This window comes from Hemibagrus wyckioides, linkage group LG25, assembly GCF_019097595.1.
Source record: "Hemibagrus wyckioides isolate EC202008001 linkage group LG25, SWU_Hwy_1.0, whole genome shotgun sequence".
NCBI lineage: Eukaryota > Metazoa > Chordata > Actinopteri > Siluriformes > Bagridae > Hemibagrus > Hemibagrus wyckioides.
In genome coordinates, this window is record NC_080734.1 from 13,974,303 (window position 1) to 13,994,807 (window position 20,505).

The 20,505-nt window shown below is 37.8% G+C and overlaps 1 protein-coding gene across 1 annotated transcript in view; it reads right to left on the minus strand.

Moving 5' to 3' along the window:
• rtn1b (reticulon 1b) overlaps nucleotides 1-19,577 on the minus strand; it is a 39,264-nt gene extending 19,687 nt beyond the window's left edge. Inside the window, exons 1-2 of the mRNA XM_058379052.1 lie at nucleotides 19,207-19,577; nucleotides 719-1,468 (exon numbers count right to left, since the gene is read on the minus strand). Of these exons, the coding sequence (XP_058235035.1) occupies nucleotides 719-1,468; nucleotides 19,207-19,393 (937 nt within the window). The 5' untranslated portion in view covers nucleotides 19,394-19,577. The remainder of the gene's footprint in view (nucleotides 1-718; nucleotides 1,469-19,206) is intronic.
• Nucleotides 19,578-20,505: the final 928 nt, after the last annotated feature.

Below are 20,505 nucleotides of genomic sequence, written 5' to 3' on the forward strand. Positions count from 1 at the left end.
TAATATATATAATCACGTCAGCGTGGTTTTTGAGGTTTTTTAGCATGGTTATATATCTGTATGTCAATGTCCAAGTAGATTCAGCACAATGTTTTTGCTGGCTTTCCTATTGCCTCTTATCTCTGCAACCTAATATAAAGTGTATGTCTTGGCATTTTCAGCACACATATACATGTGAGCAAACTGCCTCTGGCTAGCATTTCCAATTAAAGCAGACGGCTAAGAGGAGTTTAGTTATACTCCTACATCTGTACCCTGACAAATCGATTTAGCTGGTTATTTGTTTCTATTTCATTTAGTTATTTATTTATTTACTTATTTTTACAATTTGGCGAATTTTCCACAAAACTGTCCAGTTAGAAAACTAGCCAATCAACATGTAGGAAGAAAAAATCACTGCAACTGAGATGGGATTTTTTCAGAATATGGAAAGAAAAAATATGCTTGCTTAATATTTCTTTGACTTTATTTATAGATTGCTGAACGACATTGTACATCTACTCTTATCTCCTATATACATGGCATGAGTGACTTCTGAATGATTCAACAATAGGGTTAGTCAATCAGTTAGTCAGTCAGTGAGAAAACAAGACTCTTCAACAAGAAAACAAGAATCAAGACTGGTTTGCCTAGCAGCCTGGCAAAAAGCCTGTGATGAGTCAAAAGCATACAACGGCCTATGTTGTACTGTGCCAATTGATGTTGTTTTAATGCTCACCTGTGAGTGGTGGAGTAGAAGATCCGGGACTCTCATCCTCTGGCTCAGACAGTGTGACAGTCGGCACGCCCTGTAGCCCCAGGCTCAGGATGCTTTCCTTTTCAGAAACAGAGACTGGAGAGGCACGTTGGGTGGCCACAGGAGACACTGACAAAGGAGTTGTCTCTGTCAAGGTGATCTTGACTGGACTGACACTGCCCTCAGCACCTGGTGAGCGGTCAGGCTGGTAGTCAGAGAGCTCATCATCTGAAGGTTCTTCTACATAGGGGAACGTTTGTGAGTCAAGAGCAGCTGCAGACGGGCCCAGTGTCTCCACTTCCACAGGTGAGGGACTCTTCTCCAAGTAATGCCCTCCCCTGAGGCCAGATAGAGGGGCAGAATCTGAAGCGCCACTTATCCCCCAATCCTCCAATGGCTGCTGTTGGGTGTGGGAATCCTCTCTGCTCCTGATGTCCATGTAGTTGTAGGTGGAATCGGGGGTTTTGTCTGAGTCACGCAGCTTGTGGGAGCTGTAGCCAGTCTCAGCACTCGGGGTCATCTCGATACCGGAGTCAGAGCTGAACATGGCAGACTGGCAATCCAAGCCTGAGATGAGGTCTTCAATTCCTGCATGCTGCTTCTGAGCCCCTCCACTCACATCACCCGAAAAGTAGGAGGTGTCCATCTGGGAGGAGAAACCAGACAGGAGGGATGTGTAAGGGTCTCCTATATCAGTGATGGACTTCTTCAGGAAATCTGTGTCTGATTTATCTGTTGGAGAGAGAAAACCAGGGGACAAGAGAAAAGGACAACGTGAGCAAAGCTTGGATATTTACTCAAAACTGAGAAAAATGTCACTACTTTTTCACAATAACAGGCTCAAACATTATAACCTGCAATTAAAAGCATTATATATTACATAACAAAATAAACCAGAGAGATAAATCTGGCTACAGTACAGTTTCTATATCATGGAAAAACAAGACTTTGATTGTTTGGTCAGGTAATCTGAATCTGCAGAAATACATCCACAGGCTAATCTGTCCTCTGCCTGGTACTGTATACAAATATAACATCTGTCATCTGAAAATGTCCTTGAGAATATCAGTGACTTTGTCCTGTACATCTGTGAGAGAGACTTTGTATGCACAGGAGTGCATGGGTGTGTGTGTGTGCAGTTGTTTATTGCCTCTAGGTTTAAGTGTACTCCCAGAGTGCTTGCCAGGGTGTGGCAGTGACAGATCTTGCCTGTAGTCTGTGACAGCACCATCACTCTCCTCCCTCTATCCCTCCCTTCTCTAATGATTCCCATAACACCTTCTCCTTCAAGTTTACTTTCTATCAATGTTGCTGTTTTGGGCAGATGTATATCTCCCATGATCGTGTCTGTATAAGTTAACTGTAATGTTGTCACACAAAGAATAGGGAAGTGCTTTATAATTGTGCTTTCTCCACCTAAACACACATACTCCCACACACACACACACACACACACACACACACACAAACAGACTCTAAGTGTCTGATTATTTACAAGAAATATTTCAATCCTCTTAATTAGTCTTAGTACATCTACTGACACATCAGTTAATTTCTCTACATCCAAACTACGAGAAATTCACTTCACAGCGGTGAAGTAGTGCTATTAAACACAAGTGTTCAATATGATAGAAGTCTAACTGCACATTCTTTGACAATCCATAAGCGTCAGTTATTATATGGCGTATTGTACATGTTTATACTTCCGTCACTGCATCTGTTTCCTTTAATACATGAACAGTGAGGAGTTTAAATGAAGCCTACATAACAGTACAGGTAGCAGGTTTAGTGGATTTGTTCTAGTCGAGTGTAGGTGGCACAAATAGCCCTTCTGTGGTACAGAAAATGAGTTGAGTTGCTAATCCTTACTGAATACGTGTTGTAGCTCAAAAACAGTTAAGTATTTACAACCACATTTGGTCTGTCTGTATACCCAGTAACCCCTACTCTACTCCAGCATAAAGCTTGCTCATCCAGTGCTACACTGTCCTACATACACAGGGTTAGGGAGCACCACTGGGATGCTATTTTTAGCCCACACTATCCGAAAGGTACGAGGATCTACGTGAATAGAAGTCAAGAAGGCGACTGGTAACAACACCCGTTATTAGGCCTCCAGTGATTGGAGGAGGTGATGTTACAGAGGAAGAACATCTCCAACAGTGATGTCATGGACTACACAAGCCAGTGAGTGGCAGAATTGCATTGCTTTCCACCGATGGACTATTTCAACACAAAATATTTCCTTGTTGTAGCATTATTAACCCAAAATGGTGGACAGGTTATCACAACAGATGAAAATCATTAGATAGATAGATAGATAGATAGATAGATAGATAGATAGATAGATAGATAGATAGATAGATAGATAGATAGATGCTCATGATTTTTTCAATACCATGTGGTAAATGATTTGATTCTATGGGAAAGTTTTCATGCTATATTTACATATGACAGCAACAAGCGGACCCTGACTTTCGATCATTGGTCTATGGTCATTGGTCGTCATTATCCTGTTTGTTTTACTACGTTCTCTAAAAGAAGAGATATATTAATACTGAGATGATGTGACACTTTAACAGTACACAGATGAACTCAGTTCAATTAATTATGTGATCTCTGATGGCAACTGGTTACCTGGTCTCATTAAATTAAGTCCCAGTCAAGTACATATCAGTTTTAGCCCAAGAATGAGGAAAAAAAAGGAAAAGTTCAAGGGAGGTGAATACTTATGCACAGTGCTGTATTTAAAGTGCTCTTATTGAATTCAGATGTGGGTATCAGTGTGATATGTTTACCAGATAAAGAAAAAGACGAGTCACAGGAATGTTGCACACTAAGCTACCCGCTCTGGGTTGAGAATATTAGTGTGTGTGTGTGTGTGTGAATGGTATAATATGCAATACCACACACTCTCAAGCCCACATTCCACCCTCATCACCGGGCATGCTGTGGAGGAACTCATGACTCATCCACATCATTAAGAGTGGAGACAGAAAGAGGAGGTGAGACAGTGGTGACATACGTAATGATCTCAATGTTAGAGATGACAATCTAGGCAATTATATCCATGCAGTTCAGTCATCATCTCCGGCTGTAACCTTAACTGTTATATTCGTCCGTTTCTGAGCTCAGCTTACTGTATGAGCAGAGTAATGTTCACATGTCCTCCCTGTGTTTGCGTGGGTTTCCTCTGGGTTCTCCGGTTTCCTCACAATGCAGTTAGGCATATTGTCTTTGCTAAAATGCCTCGAGCTGTGAATGAGTGTGTGGGCGAATGCCGTCCTGCCATTGGCTTCCAAACTACTGTGAATTCTCTAGATTTTGTGCTCGGTGTACTGGGACTGGATCTGGATCCACTGCAAAACTGACAATGATAAAACTGCGACTGAAGATGAATGGATGAATAATGATTGAAAAGAAACACATCTCTCTGCTACCATCTTGTTGGATATCATGGTTGATATTAAGAATTCTTCTTCTGCTTGTCTATTAAGAAGACAGGGAATGCGAACACTTTCCTAACTTTGATATGTAAATCATTTCTTTAGAAGGACTTCCACATCAAAGGATTCAAATCTGGTGTTCTGAAGTAAGGTATATAGGAAATGAAGTGTATGTGGAGAAAATTCAATTTCCTCCTTAGACTCTGCCTTTCCAGCCACCAAGTAATGTCACCAAGTAATTGCAGTAATGTCAATTTGATATCTTGTTAGATACACTATACATGAAGGAGGAAGCTACTGAATGTAGCTTCATTACATTTTTGTGATCATTTTCATTGCCTAAAAGCACGTAACTAAGATGTATTTGAAATACAATGCCAAATGGGGAAGATTAATACATTGCACTGGCACAGTATGGCCAGATTACAGTGTTATACATTGTTATAAACGGCTAGATCTAACACAATGAGTCCAGTGGGATGTGTGTCCATGGCTGCATTATCATGACCTGGTGTTGATGACAGGTCAGGTGTCAAACCAGCTGACCCGCTTAATGTGAATTGTGGGCAAACCTTCATGAATACAAGCACAAGACACACACACACACAAAAATACAAAAACTCATACATGCTATTCACATACAGCCAGTGTAATCAGATGGTGAATGGACAGAAGTAGAAATACAAGGAAGTAAAATAAATGTTGGCAGAAGTTTTTTTCCTTGGTTGTTAAAATATTTTTAAAATAAGTGATGACAGAAATCTCGCATTAAATATATTTTAAAGTATTTTTTAATATTTTTTAATATTCCTGCTCTGGTTTGAAAGAGCAAAAGTTTTTGATCTTTAACCGAAGGTCTACTTTGTGAATTAAAACTTATAAAGTTTCTGATCTTCTTTAACTGAAAGTCTACTTTATGAATGAAAATTTATAAATTAAAGATTGAAATAAAAAATTAAAAAGTTGTGAGCTGGAGAAGAGCACTACATATAAAAAAACACAACAACATTTCACTTGAGATCTGTTTACTGGACACTCTGAAATAATACAAAATTATCGAATAATGTATAATAATGTATGTCGACCTTGCAAACATCGACGAATAGATTTTACCGAGTGACCATATGTTTCCTTTCTAAATGCTTCTTCTCAGCAGAAGAAAACGCATCATTACCGATTCTCCTTAAAGATATACCCCGGCCTCAAAACCCTAGAGGATACTTTTAAGCAAGGCTGAGTTACTAAAGCTTTAGGCTTTAGCCACAGTGCTAACACTAATGCGCTTTGCACCGGCTAATCACTCCTCCTCTAAAGCACCTAGAAAGGAATTATACTAAGAGGATCTATGAATTACATGAATGAATATGTAAGATGTACAGCCTGCAAAATAGAAAAAAGAAAAAAAAAATCACCATCCGCATGGCTTCACCATCTGTTCTGATGTTTCAGTTCATTCTGTAGCTGTAGGTGGGCATCAGGAAATGGGAACAGAGACAGTTTTAAAATGAGGTGAGGGTAATGTAGAACAAAAAAAAGAAAAATCTCTGAATAATAGTAATAAAAGCAAACAGGAGGTCTTTCTAGAAAGTGCACTGATTCAGGCAGAGGTGCTACTAGCTACAGGATAAGAAAAGGCAGTGCGTAAAATTGAGAAACAGGTAATAAAGATTATCCATGACAGAGTTAGAAACAGGGCAGGAGGAAAGATAAAACCCTTTCACAAGAATCTAAGGGAATAGCTGGTGTGGCCTCTCAGTGTTGTGTTCCCATCAAGTTTAAGTGACTAATGGTCAGGAAGAGCTTTGCTACAGTGGGCCTCATAACCATTCAGCACCGAGGCTATACTGATTAGATTAGCTTCATACACTACCATATACCAAGAGCTGTCTATACAGTAACATGTTTCTCTCTGTGCTGAACAATGAACCGAGGGCATTATGGAGAACACAAGAGAAATAACCAGCCTGAGGTTGTAGTTCTGTCTTTTACAATTTATACCACCGTTATTAAGACCGCAGTCTAAAGTCACTTGTCTTGTTGCATTCAGCTACCAATATTTCACAACAATGGTTTGAAATCCCAGTCCTTTAGAGACTTGATAGTTTCTTGATAGTTTCTTGATAGTTTCTCTAGTTGAGTTTCTTGAGCTGAAACTGTGAATCAGTGAAATTATTAACAGTTGGTTATGTACTGCTGTTGTGTGCTCTCTTTGGTTTCAGGGCATGACAACCTAACATTTGGTCACACCTCATCTTCAGTAAACATTTTGTACTAGTAAGAGTCACCGTGTAAAACATACACTTAATCCTGTAGGTCAGGAATACACTCTTAATCATATACCTGAGGCTTTTCATGCTGTTTGAAATCATGTTCAAGTCACACCTTTTTATATATTAAGCAGAAGAGAGATGGACCAAAGCCGTAGCTGTGTAAAAGGAGCACAGAGCAGGTATATAGGCTTTCAAGAAGAGATGACATGATACTACTTTTTCCAGATACTGATACTAAAACTCTGAGTATCAGTTGATATCAATAAGCATCCAATGTCTTTCTTTAAAAACATCCAAGCTTTGAAATGAATTACAACTGAAGCACTTAAAAATACATGAAGTATTACATATTTAAAAATATACAAAACAACAGGTTTTTAATTCAGCTATACCCACCTAAAAATGACCTGTGTTCCAAATATAATAAATATAATTAAATAAAATGTATAAATATAGGAAAAACCAAACATAATAATAATAATAATAATGATGATGACTTGTAGCAATACATACATATATACAAATATAGATATGAACATCACAAAAAATAATAATAATTATATTAATATTATTATTATCATTTGTGATGTTCGTATCTATACTTGTATATATGTATTTATTACTACAAGTCACTTTGTATGTTAACATTTCCAGTTCAAATAAATAACTAAATAAATCCGAATTCCATATCCAATTCAAGACTTTTCCATTTCCACAAGGTCAAATCAAATTCTTCTTTTATCTCCTCTGATATCTGAGCCTCCATTTTCTGCTGATATGATTCTCCTCATAACAATTCTGTGTATCTCATGAGTGACATTTCTACTTACATTTACATAAAACTTTTGGTAATATTCCCACCCACAGATGCAACATAGCATAAGGGCTCTAAAAACTTAAAAACTTTTCATTTGTTTAAATATTCACATGAGAAGGAGGATATACTATGACAAGTCAGAGAGGTGAAAAAAGAAAAGTGCAGTTCCAGAGCAGTATAGCTCTGTGATAGATCTGTTGGGAAGTGTCTCGACATTAGGTACCAACTGGCCATGTCTTTCAGACGTGTGTATGTGTGTATGGCTAGAGCGAGCAGCAGTGTGTGCCTGCAGGACCATGAAGCAGCAGTGGACATGACACTTAGATTTATCCATACTGAAAGCAAGTCATGGGCCTCTCCTCTTCTTTGCAAGTATAAAGTTTCTCTGTTCAAATGCAGATGCAGTCAGAAAGAAGGCTAGACAAAATACAAAACACATACTGTATACTACTTGGATTCTTGTACGCTGATGTATGCCTGCCCAGAAACGTCAATGCTAGTTACACATTAGACAAGCCATCGTTGGCAGTCAATCAGGGAAGTCAGAGAACGAGAGAGTGGAATATAAGATTATATAAGATACAGGATTCTCATTGTGTAATTCGTTTGTAATCAATTCCCAGTTGTGAAGTGGTTTCAGCCACTGATCTGTGTACTTTAGCTTAAATATATCCAGCTAGTTGCTACCCACAGGAATTTCACAGTCCTTAAAGGAATCACGCACAGATCAGAGAGATAACAAAATACACATTTCAGAAGTGACTGGACTTTTTTGTTCCCCACACGGAATTTGAACAGGATAGTTAGAAATAGCAAACAATCTCGCTACCATCATTCTCAGAAATGCATTAAGCACTACCGGGAGTGAGTCATATCACCCTGAGGTCGTGCACAAAAAACTGTGTCTACTGTGATATTGTGGAGCAATCACAGCTTTAGCTACAGCCAGCTAACTTTAGAAAACAGGCTCATTCTGTAGACCCCATGCTGTGTTTTGATCTTGCAGATTGTGCAGTTACACTGTGGCACTGATGATTAGTTCACAATGCACGAAGAGACTGATGCTGGATCACGCAGTGCCACACTGTCAACTAACTGCAACTGCCTCTGACGAGCTTCTGTTGAACGTGGGAGGTTTTGCTCTTTCACCTGCCACTCAGTAAATGTGACAGTCATAGTGATGTGCACAATAATGTCTTTATTCTCATACCACTTCTCTAACACAGAAGAAAAATCAGTAACCGCAGCAGATAATTAGATCCTCAGAGTTGCAAACGCTGGGACTGCATCCCAAACCACATACTAGCTAATTAGGATCAGTATTTATCACTACAAAGCACATTGGTGTCTTTTCTATTTAAGCATACTATGAAGTGTGCATGTAGTTTTAAAACACAGCCTCTCTGATGGCATACTGACTTGGCACTGTGAAATTAACTCTCATGGTGGAGAAGGACTCAACCCAGCCCACATTACATAACTCACGAATCACGTGCAGACAGCAGTTTTCTACTGGAGTGGGTGAAATTTCTAAATCTTACATACAGCAGCTTTAACTATGGAATATTTGGTGCCTGTTTATAACAAATTGGGGTGTCTGGGAAAATCAGCTGCTAGTGGATAAGGCAGGAAAAACAGTTTATTTACAGTGTATGTAATTTTCCTTTTAATTACTTAAAATCATTTGGGTCTATTCTTCAGCTGTTAATGTCATTCAGCTTGTAGCATAGCCAGAAAGAGGATACAAACTGTAGTCAGATTATGTTTAGACAATGTTGAGATATGTCTTCAAATCAAGAGTCTAATAATCCACTAATTTAATCAGAAAATGTGTGGAAACTATGAAACGTGCTATAAGAACAAACAGGGATGGAAAATACTTGAAAATATAATTAACTTCCTTGCTATACTTGAATATTACTTCGAGGGAGTTTATACTTTCCATAAGTGGTATTGAAATTCAATACTTGCACTCTTACTTAATTGCATGTTTAATTATTTACACCCTAAAACAGCTCTTACAAATGTCAAAGCTCTCGTCTTCTCTTACCAAGCATTTAACCGTACGCTTCACAGCATCAGCAACACAGGCTTCTGTACATTTGCATTTCAGTTTAAAAATCAAGAATCAAGCCAACTCGTCATCTGCTCTGACCTTCTCGTGCCATTCGATGTAGTTAATGTTATCCGTGTGCAAGCCATCAGTCTACAGTGCTGACCTTGAGGATGAGTGTCCCTGAAGTAATTTGCTAGAGTAGGCAAAGACTCTGTTTTGCTAGAGTGGAGTATGCTTTGCATTGCTAGAAGGCATCAGAAGAACTCCATTCAAATCGTAAAAAACATGTTTAGGTAGGCTTACATTATGTTTGCTAGCATTACCTTGCTACAACCTGTTTGCTTTGCTAATAGCAGACTAGACTAGCATCATAATAGCTTCTAATAGCTTTTATAATAGCAGCAAGTCAAATTCTAGCAAACGTTAAACACTGGTTACTTACATGATAGTTTACTTTTGACTGATTCGCTTACAATTCATCTAGCATTAGTAATGCATATTTTGCATGACTAGCTCACAGAAAGGACAGCAAATATTGCTTTCTACCAATACTCATAGTGTAGTGCTTTAAAGTGAATCTTCTATCAGAAAAAGAAGAAAACATGACTACTTAATTTGATCATTTTTGCTTTTAAACGAGAAAGATATAGCATAATCTGTACTTGTGCATTGTTTTTCCTCTACTCACAGCGAAGCACCGAAATGTGTCAAAAACGAAGCATAATAAATGTCAACAGTGTTAGGCAAAGGGAAATCGAGCTAACCACACACTGCAGCTGAAATTGGTTAGATAGCTGTTTATTAGCGTGAGCACTGTACCGCTGGGCTAATAGTGATGTTCGGTAATGAGGCTTCACAGCAGGTTTCTCTCTGAAAGGCTTTAATTTGTCGTCCTATCTATAATCCATGATGTCAGTTCTTTCCAGTCAAGTCAGTCATTTTTTTGACTCTCTCTCAGAGACTGTTCTGTCCTGCTCTCCATATCTTGTGATTTTTCTTAAGAAGAAATGAAGCATAACTAACAAGACTAGCCTTTACACACTTTAGAAGTTTTATTATGCAGGTTATTGTTATTGGATTAGTCTTCTCTGTGTTAGAGATGAGAGAAAGTGCTTAAAGGTCTGCTAGCTTTTAATGTATTCTGCTGAAATAATGTGCTTAATGTGTTCGCTGCTGAAATGTCCAACCACTTTGTGCTTTGTGAAGTCCCTTGTGTATGTGAATCACAACAAGGCGGTCGCTCTTGTAGCTTCCAGGACACACTCCTCCAGACATATTCATTATTTAAGGCATTAATTAGTCAAATCACATATAACCAGACCCAAATTTTGGAAATCAAACATTACTGTTAAAATATTTATGTTTCTTTACTGGCTAAATCAGTTGTCTATATTATTATGCTTTAATTATCTACTAAAAGAGTGAAATAACAACCAAGTGAAGTGGACAACGAAGCAAAAAAAAGCTTTGCTGTCACAAAGCTCTCATCAGCGTGCAAAAGCAAGGCCATTAGTCAAAGAGCCAAGCATCCAAGCATATACATACAAGAAAGACAACTGTATATGTTTCAACAACAACAAGCCAACAAACATTCAACTGCATTCAGTCCAGTGTAATCTCCCCAAACATGAATTAACTTATCTCAACAGCACAGTTTGCATAACAGAAGAGGTACGTTCCCGTGTGATCTCCAGAAAGTGACTTCACTATAATTAGTACCATAGTTATGCCAAATCAGTGCTTAAACTACATTACCCATCAGCCCCTGCATGTTTCCTTGTCACATGTCTCACTATTCACCTGCACCTGTGTCCTATTTCACACTGATAAGCTTCTCATAAACGTTCCTGTGTTAATGTTGTGTCTTGCCTTGTCTTGACTTCCATGGCCTGTTGTTGTTTTTACATCATAGATATACATAGATATAATCTGAATATGTTTACTATGCTGCTCTGGTGCAATATTTAGCTGTATTTGAATACAAGTAAAAGAGTGTAGAAGCTTACTCTATGGAGCTTTAATAATATCAGCATTCACATCAAAAACTACCATTAACAAGTGCACAAGAGCCTTTAATATGATTTGTATTCTACTGCTGATATTCTTGGATTAAATCAATCAAATGAATAAACCTTTCTTTTCCTTAGATCATTCAAATGTTTTGCCCATTGCTCAGAAGAAGCAATATATTCAAAAACCGAGACAATCGAAGCTCTACGAGCCAATCAATAATACATGAAGCATCTTGTAGATGCACATGTCCATGTTTTTCCATGCTCCTGGATGTGAGCGAAAGTAAACCTATTCCCAAAGCTTTAAAAGCTTCTGAACAGCCAGGTCAGTAGCTCTTAGAGATAATGGCTGTTTTGGAAGCACTTCAGATATCACAGTAGGAATTAAAATTTGTCTGCACTCGATTTTGTTCTCCCACTAATTTTTTATGTATCATGATGCTTCATGCAGAGAGCAACAACACGGCATGTGACAGCACACATGCTTGGAAAGACTACGTGACAGTCTGAGCCTCATGCTGTATTACTGCATCCTGCATTGCAGCCTCTCAAATAAATGAAGTGGTGAATTTCAAAACAAAATAAATCCTCTGTGTACATTATAATTCTAAGCTCAAGTTACTCTGTTCTTGAGAGTAAACAGCTGGATGAATGACTGGGATATTGCCTGTGGATTTTTATAAGCAGTGGCTAAGTAATGACATGGTTTTATTGATGGATGTCTAAAAATGGAAGCCAAAAAGCCAAAAATATTAGATTAATACAGGTTTAGTACAAATGTAACAAATAAATACGGTTTTGTTTTTATAAATGATAAAAATGCTAAATGTGAAATTTAGAATAGACTGAATGACAGTTTTGTGTTTATATATTTTTTTTCTCTGGTAATTTGTCTACAAATGCCATCTTCTCTTGTAAACACCTTTATGATGCAACATAGAGATGAGTAAAGTCTAACAGACTGTAATAAGTGTCAAGTCAGACCACGAACTCCATCTCCAAACATGTACCATGATCCACAAACACCCCGCATCATTGACAGTCACTGGAGTTTTATCTACACTCACTAGTTCCCAGTGTCATGCTTCAAAAGAGACTCTCACACACCACTACCTTGCTAAGTATAAGCTCATCTTACCCTGGTTTTTTTATCTTACCAAGCCTGTTTCATTCTGTTTCTGACCGGTATCTTGTCCACTGTACTTTTGCTGATCACCTGACCTCGTATTTCTTTTAATCCTGATCTTGCTTAGTGTTTTTGTATTGATTGCCTCAATCAATTAAAGCTTTCATTAAAGCTGCTTACCTGCAGCTGCATCTGTCTCAGCCCTCAGCCTCCATCTTATTACAATAAAATACAAAAAAACCTTTAATCCATCTCCCATTGGAAAAACAAGTTTTAAATTATCTACAAACTACAAAAAAATCTTTAGAGCTTGTACTACTAAACAAAAAAAAGGCTCAATGCTTAAGGATTAAGGGATTTGTTTACAATCAAACCCAAGGGAAGAAATAAAGGAACCGGATACATGGATGCAGGGTCATAAAAATATATTAACTATCCCACTAGTCTAATGTGAAAGCTCTAAGGTGACCCACTCTGACCTGGTTGAAAATGGTAACATGATGCTGGCTAGTTACATGCATTAATAGAGACACATATGAGTGTTTAAATTCCAGTGTAGTCATAGTCAGAAGACACTACGGGTCAATAATTTGTTGATGAGCCGTAGTGTCTTCTCTTCACATGGCACATAAGATTTATTACTTGAGTCAGTTTAGCTGAGAGTAGAGTTATGAGACAGTGTGATGCTGTGGTAGCTGACTAAAGCTGTGTAGTGCAGCAGGTGATGGGAAGAACACAGCATGTAATATAGTTGTGTTGCTCCACTGTAATACAGCAATAACAAGTAGAACACAGCAAATAATAAAAAAACACTTTTCTGTTACTAAGTCTATCGGCCCGGGCAACAAAGAATAACAAACCAATCGCCCGGTACATAATCTTCTTATCCCATGTACCCAGGCAAGTGATTTTTCCACCCCAGGTTTCAAAATCTTACGATGCAAATAAAATATAAGCGCATAGGCTAGAGGAAACGTCAAGAAAAAAGCACTGATATAGTACAGGAAGCAGTACCGGGTCTTTTTACTGGGTCAGTAAACTTTTTCACATTTCAACATTATTTTGCCTTTAATGCACACTCTAATGTGCACCCTTAGTGGAACACTGTGTCTCGAAGACCAGGAGTAAATGCTGGACAGACCATTTCCTCTGGTCTTTTCCGGTTCATTTGTCTGACACTGATGCTCTCATGCTTCTCACCATCCACTCCATTATTCATGTGCAAATGGAGGAGCTCAATAACCGACGGGTGAACATAACCTCAGAGCTGTCAATCACAGGCATGAAAAATCACCTTAAGTGAAAAATGCGACAAGTTCATGATTTAGGGGTGTCCGGAGACATCCTTCCCAGTCAGGCGAATTTTAACATGGAACATTCTGGTACTACTGAGACCCAATTACTGGGAAAATACAGCATGTTATTAAGTATACAGTGTACAATACTGCCTTGTTAATGTGGTGCCTATTCTAGTACTCGCATTCAGTCTCTAGCGCTATTCTATGTTCCAAAAAAGGTCCCATACAGATTCAATACAGAATTTCATTAACGTTCTCTCTAGCTTTGTTCACTATTTAGCCAGCAAGTCAATGTTAGCTGATAGCATTCTGTCTAGCAATAAGATCTCATCTTGAAATCAGTAAGCTGCTCTACAATAATTAATGTAAATCAGTGTCAAATATTTTGGTGAAAAACATTGTGAATTGGATCTTAATTCTGATTGGTCCATAGAAGTAAAATAACATTTAAGGACTGCCCCGAGGAATGAACGTGAAGTCACTGCCACCTCATTAAAATTGTAAAATTCATAATTAACATATTTAACAACCTTAATGAGAAAATTATCCAACGGCAATGCAAGGCATTAAAATCCCCAAACCTAGCCAGAAACCTAGCTCATTCTGGTAAACACAAGACTTTGAAAATGTTCTCTAAAGCCAAATAAGGGGTTGTGTATCTAAGATGTGTAGCATTTGTGTTTCCTTACACAACGCCTCACATCCCTAAATCAGTAAGCCTGTCTTATCCCTTGGTTAGTTGTATATAGGAAGTGAGAGCAGTCAGTCAATAATGATGAGACAAAACACACCTATACGCTGAATTACTGTCTGGGAAATTTCTGTTTTATCTACTTTTCTGTGAGTCAGACAGGAAACCCAGGAACAGGATAATTTAATTCAAACAGGCCACTGTCATTCATTCAGCAGCTTGTGTGCTTTCTGTGAGCTGCTAGGAGCTGCTACTGACTCTCACTTACACTGCTTTGTGAAAACCCTAATCCATATTAAATTTCTACTTAGGAGAAACACTTAAAAGGTTTCTACTTTTCACTAATCACCACATCTGAGCAAACCACTATCAACTTAATATAACTTATGCAGCAATTTCAAATCAGAAAATATGTGTAACCTCAAAGACACCAAACTCTGCACACAAAAGAAGACTGGAAATGAACTGCAAAGGTGTACAATGAACTAAAATATAAACTGAAAATCATGGCATGAAATAACGTTCCTCCAGAACCTTGGTGCTACATAATACACAGAGCTAGATAAAACAACACAGAACTAGGGCTAAAGATGAAAAGAAATTGAACTTACTGACATAAATTGCATGTGTGCAACCTTGTACGAAAAGTGCAAGGCGAAAGATGTTGCAAGATAAGAGACAGTGCAAACAGCCAATACAATTAACCACAAGACAGATACATATAGATAGCATATTTACTTACTTACAGATTATTGATTACCGTGTATCAACTCAAAGCATATACATTTATTTTACTTACTTGAAAACTGAGCAATGTACAAGTTCTCCACCTTCACTTAGGCTATTATAGAAAAATTCATTAATATTTAAGATCGATGCTTGGGTTGCTAGGGGACTACATAAGATGGGACGAAGGTTCTCATGTTAACTGTTCAACAACCAGGTATGTTGACAAAGTACAATACTATTATTTAGTCATCTGTTTCATATAGTAATCATATTTCTAGCTTTAAAATAATAGCAGATAGACATCAACTCAATCTGACTGAGAGAAAAAATCTGTAAATGTTAATTTTTCATTTCACTTTCATTCCTAGCTAGTATGTTTGCTGCACATTCTCACTGAAGCTCCAATCTCTCATATTCATCTCTCATATTCTGTACACATTATATGTCTGAGGGTTTACTGATCTAGCTGCGTATATAGATATATCTCTCTCTATAAGCCCCGACTTTATTTACATGCACCGCTAGCTCTCACTCTTTTCACACCGATATCGCCTTCTCCTAGCATAATCTTCTATAAGAATTCCTGAATATGTGTGGTGTTGTTTCTGAGCTCATTCTGATGAGCTGCATATGTGAACTGCTCATGATTTTGAATACTTTAGATTTAGATAACCTTGACCCGACAAACATAATTTGTGGGTGTTTTCTTACCCTGGTCTCAGCTTCGGGAACTCAGGAACTAGCTTATACGTCATTCTGATGGGGTCATGTTATTTATTTGTGCTTGTTTTATGCTCACTAAAGCAATTTCTCAAACCTTGAGTAACTGAACTGATTGATTTTGACTGATTGAATGCTTAAAATGAGTAACGATAGCAAAAATAAATCTGTAAAACGGCTTTATTTTACTCGTGAATCTTTCATTGCATCAAATTATACTTGATCTTTATGCTTTATTATTATTCTTTATTTATTAAAATGTCATTGAGGGTTAGAGAAAAAAACCCTGAAATCTATTTACCTTAGCCTTTTAAGCTATACAAGACAAGTGTGCTCTCTTACAGGTTGTGTCCTCAAAGCAGCTCTTAGTAAAATACTATTTTAGTGAATAGAACAGACGTGGGTGACAATATGGAGGATTTCATTCAGCACTGAAATCTTTGATTAAACCAAGGTTAGTTATGGCCCAGTCTATGAAAAAGGCAAATTAAAGAGCTCATGTAGTGAGAAGCAATTTCTCACATTAAGCCAGGAAAGGACAAAATCGATCCTCCAGCACAAGGTCATATTAGACACAGCCATGCAGTCAGCACCATGATGTAAGCATAAAGTGATACCCTTAAATGTTACACTCAGTAACTAGAACTAAAGACAAAAGACAGATGATAGCGATTAACTTAACCGAACTTGTGTTCCTATTTTCCACACTTCCAGGAGTTATCTGTGCGTCTTGGCAATAGGGAAAGTGCAGACATAGCAACAAAGACTTTATAAACAGACAGCTACATTTCTGTCTGAAGATTCAGTTACAAAGTCTGATGTTATTTTAGGCAGAAATATTACTTCTCTTAGAAAAAAAAACAGCACTAACACCCAGGACAGATGAGATAGCAGTGGAAAGAAAGAAAGAAGAAGAAACAGTTACAGTATTAAGGCTGGGAAAATGTTCTAAAGTCATGACTGGACATGATTACCCTACAGGCAATGTGGAAAAAAACCAGCACTGGCTAGTCAGCTTCAGCAAGAGATACAGAAAAGCACTCTACAAGATAATCTGAGTTAATTTTTTTTTTTTGCAGTACTTTGAAACAGCTCATAAACTCAAACCAGCCCCGAAGAGCCCCTAAAATTGAGAGAATGCACTTAATTGAAAGCTTAAGGTCTGCAAAATAATCTGAGTCAGATTTCATTCCGTAAATTACTAATAAAACCAATCATTTGAATAAAAAAATATACCCAGTGGTTCTCCGTTATCATAATCATATCCTACGATGGGACCACTCATCATTATTGCTCACTTATCATACACATTATTTATTTCTTCCTGAGTCTGAGAGTGAAAAGAAGCAAACAAGACATTATATTTTAACCTCCATGGAGGTTTGATTTCCATTAGTCTCTCTGAACAAGGACATAAAATTAATCAGCAAAGCTCACAACACAGGACAAGAGCGAAGCAGTGGGGATGAAAGGGACAATACATGCCTTCTTAAGTAATAACATATTCATTTCTTTTGAACAATCCAAGATACGGATGTAGTTAGAATCCACAACAACCACAACATTAAAGCTAATTTTATTTGAAAGTTCCTGCTACTAGGGAATCTGACCCGGTTCCTAGTATCCATATCAAGCTCTTACTGGCTTCAAACAATGGACTGATATTTAATTGAATATTATCTGAACTGAACCATGCTGACAAAGTAGTCATAGTACACATTAGCTCACAGCATGCTGCCATTCTGCTGGGGATGTTTTGCATATGTTGCTAACAGAAGCCTCCATAGAACCAGCTCCGTTATTAAGAAGACATCGGTACCGGCTCAGTATCGGATATCAGCTGAGACCGCTGGGTCTAATGTTGGTATTGTTTTGAAAAGGGGAACAAGTCAGATTGGTGCGCATCCCTACATGAATCTGATACTTTAAATATCCGCCATTTGCTTATTGTATGAATGAACTGGATTTCTTCATAAACGTTGAGACAACTACATGTAGTTGGTATCATCGGAAATAAAGAGCAACAGAGAAACAAAATGTATGTTGTTGGTGGACTTTGCTGTTCTTTGTTGGTGAATTTTTTGTAGGAATTTTGATTTGTTCTCTCTCTCTGCCTCTGTCGTTCTCTTTTTCTCTCTCTGTCTCTCTCTCTCTTACACACACACAAACACACACAGATATACACACATTGTCCCAGTTGCTATTAATTCTCCAAAACACAAAGATTCAATCATGAATTATATGTCTTCATACATTTAGGAGGACAAGAAGAAATTAAAACTCAAAATGTAGGTCCAAACCAATGTTTGTGTTTAGTCCCCCCCCTAAATGAATACTTCCAGCACCAAAATGAAATGTTTCTTCAGTACAGGGAGAATTGTTAAACCAAAACATGAACTATTGATGAAGCCTCAAAGGCATTTCATTTTGTCATATATATATATATATATATATATATATATATATATATACATTACATCAAGGTAAAATTCTTTCTTCACATATCCCATCTTTGAAAATTAGGGAATGTGGCAATTTACATTCTATACTATACACCTAAACATCACACCCATATGTGCATGATGAACATCTCATTCCAGATGTAATCCCCATTTACTGTTAGAATATCCTCAAGTCATCTGGAAAAGGCTTTCGACTAGATTTTTGGAGCACGATCTGTCAGGATTTGTTATTTCTGTTCAGGACACTTCCGTACCAACTTTGACAAACCATGTCATCATGTGCAAAGGTGCAATGTCATGCTGGAACATGTTTGAGCATCTTAGTTTCAGTGAAGGGCAACTGAAATGCTATAGCATATACAGGCATTATAGTCAATTGTGGGCTTTTAACTTTGTGGGCTACAGATAAGGGTAAGAACCACATACCAGTATCCACATACTTCTGACCATATAGTTGAACTTAATACTAAGAAATCATTTAACAGTTCAGGAGCAAACCACAATATTACAGTGTAATATTAACTAATAGCTAAATATACTTTCTAAAATAAACTACAATACTTAAAGGTGATGATGCACGTGACAGAGCACGCCGAAAATCCACCCTAAACCTTACCACATCACTTCTGGCGACAGCTAGGTTTTAACCACGGCCTTGCTTAAATGCATCCTGTCCAAGGGCCTCGGGACAGGGACAAAGTTAGTAGGTGAGGCAGCTGTTATTCTCAAGTCACCTAATGAGCGCTTCTACAAAAAAACGATCTCTTTAGAGTTTAGTAAAGATCCCTAGCAATTGCACGTGAAATTAAGTAAAACTGCACTCTCGAGCCGAATTAAGGTTACCTGTAGATGCAGTTTCCATGGTAACGGGGTGAGGCGGATGGTGGGAGTGCTGCTTCTGCTCGTCCTCGCGCTTCGAGTCCTCAAAGCGGGCCGAGCTGCTCTTCTTCCCGAACAGCTCCATGTTCTCCAAATCGTCTCCGTACCACCCGCCCTCTGATCCTGGCTCGTCGCTCGGCTTCACGGACATGCCTGTGCGATGCGCCTCAGACAGACCGAATTTATTGTTTGTTTGTTTGTTTCTTGTTTAATGAAATAATACGCGCAGACGATAAACACACAGAGGACGAAATGACAAAGCAACGCACGAGCTGAGCTCTTCCTCACGCGCCTGCGAAAATGGCTCGTTCGGTTCAGCGGTTGGACGCTGACGTCATTGTGTCTGAGGCTTAGGACGGGCGCGGACTGAGGATGAAAACACTCTCGGTTAACTGTTTACGGTCAGGACACAGGGTTACAACTTTCTTCAATTTAGCCTGATTAAACTACATTACTGCCTTGTTCCTTATAGAGCTTCACTAAACAAAGGATATAGAACAGATATTATCATACTGAGATACCTATAATATAGATATATAAACATGTCAAAATATTTCAAATAAATTCTATTTTATTGTGTCCTTCTGTTAAACAAATTAAGCAAAAACACAAAAATCATGGACACAGGATAACCCAAAGTGGACAGATTGGAGATTGGAGTATTTTTTCTAATCTTACGCTTGTCTAGTTTGGCTGATTCTGTGTACAAGATAGCGTCAAAATCCTGTTCTTGGAACTTAATGTTGATAGATAGATAGATAGATAGATAGATAGATAGATAGATAGATAGATAGATAGATAGATAGATAGATAGATGGATAGATAGATAGACAAATTGAAAGACAGACAGATAGACAAATAGACAGACAGACTGACAGATAGATAGATAGATAGATAGATAGATAGATAGATAGATAGATAGATAGATAGATAGATAGATAGACAGGTACATAGATAGATAGATAGATAGATAGATAGATAGATAGATAGATAGATAGATAGATAGATAGACAAATTGACAGATAGACAAATAGACAGACAGACAGACAGATAGATAGATAGATAGATAGATAGATAGATAGATAGATAGATAGATAGATAGATAGATAGATAGATATACTATATACGATCCAATCCTCAGGAAAATTCTTGTTTGTATTGCCTAATACGTAAAAAAACACAAGAAGAAATAAGCTACTAAGCTTTACTAATTACAGAGATGTTTAAACCGAAATGATGTTTAGTAAATTAATTAGACTTGCC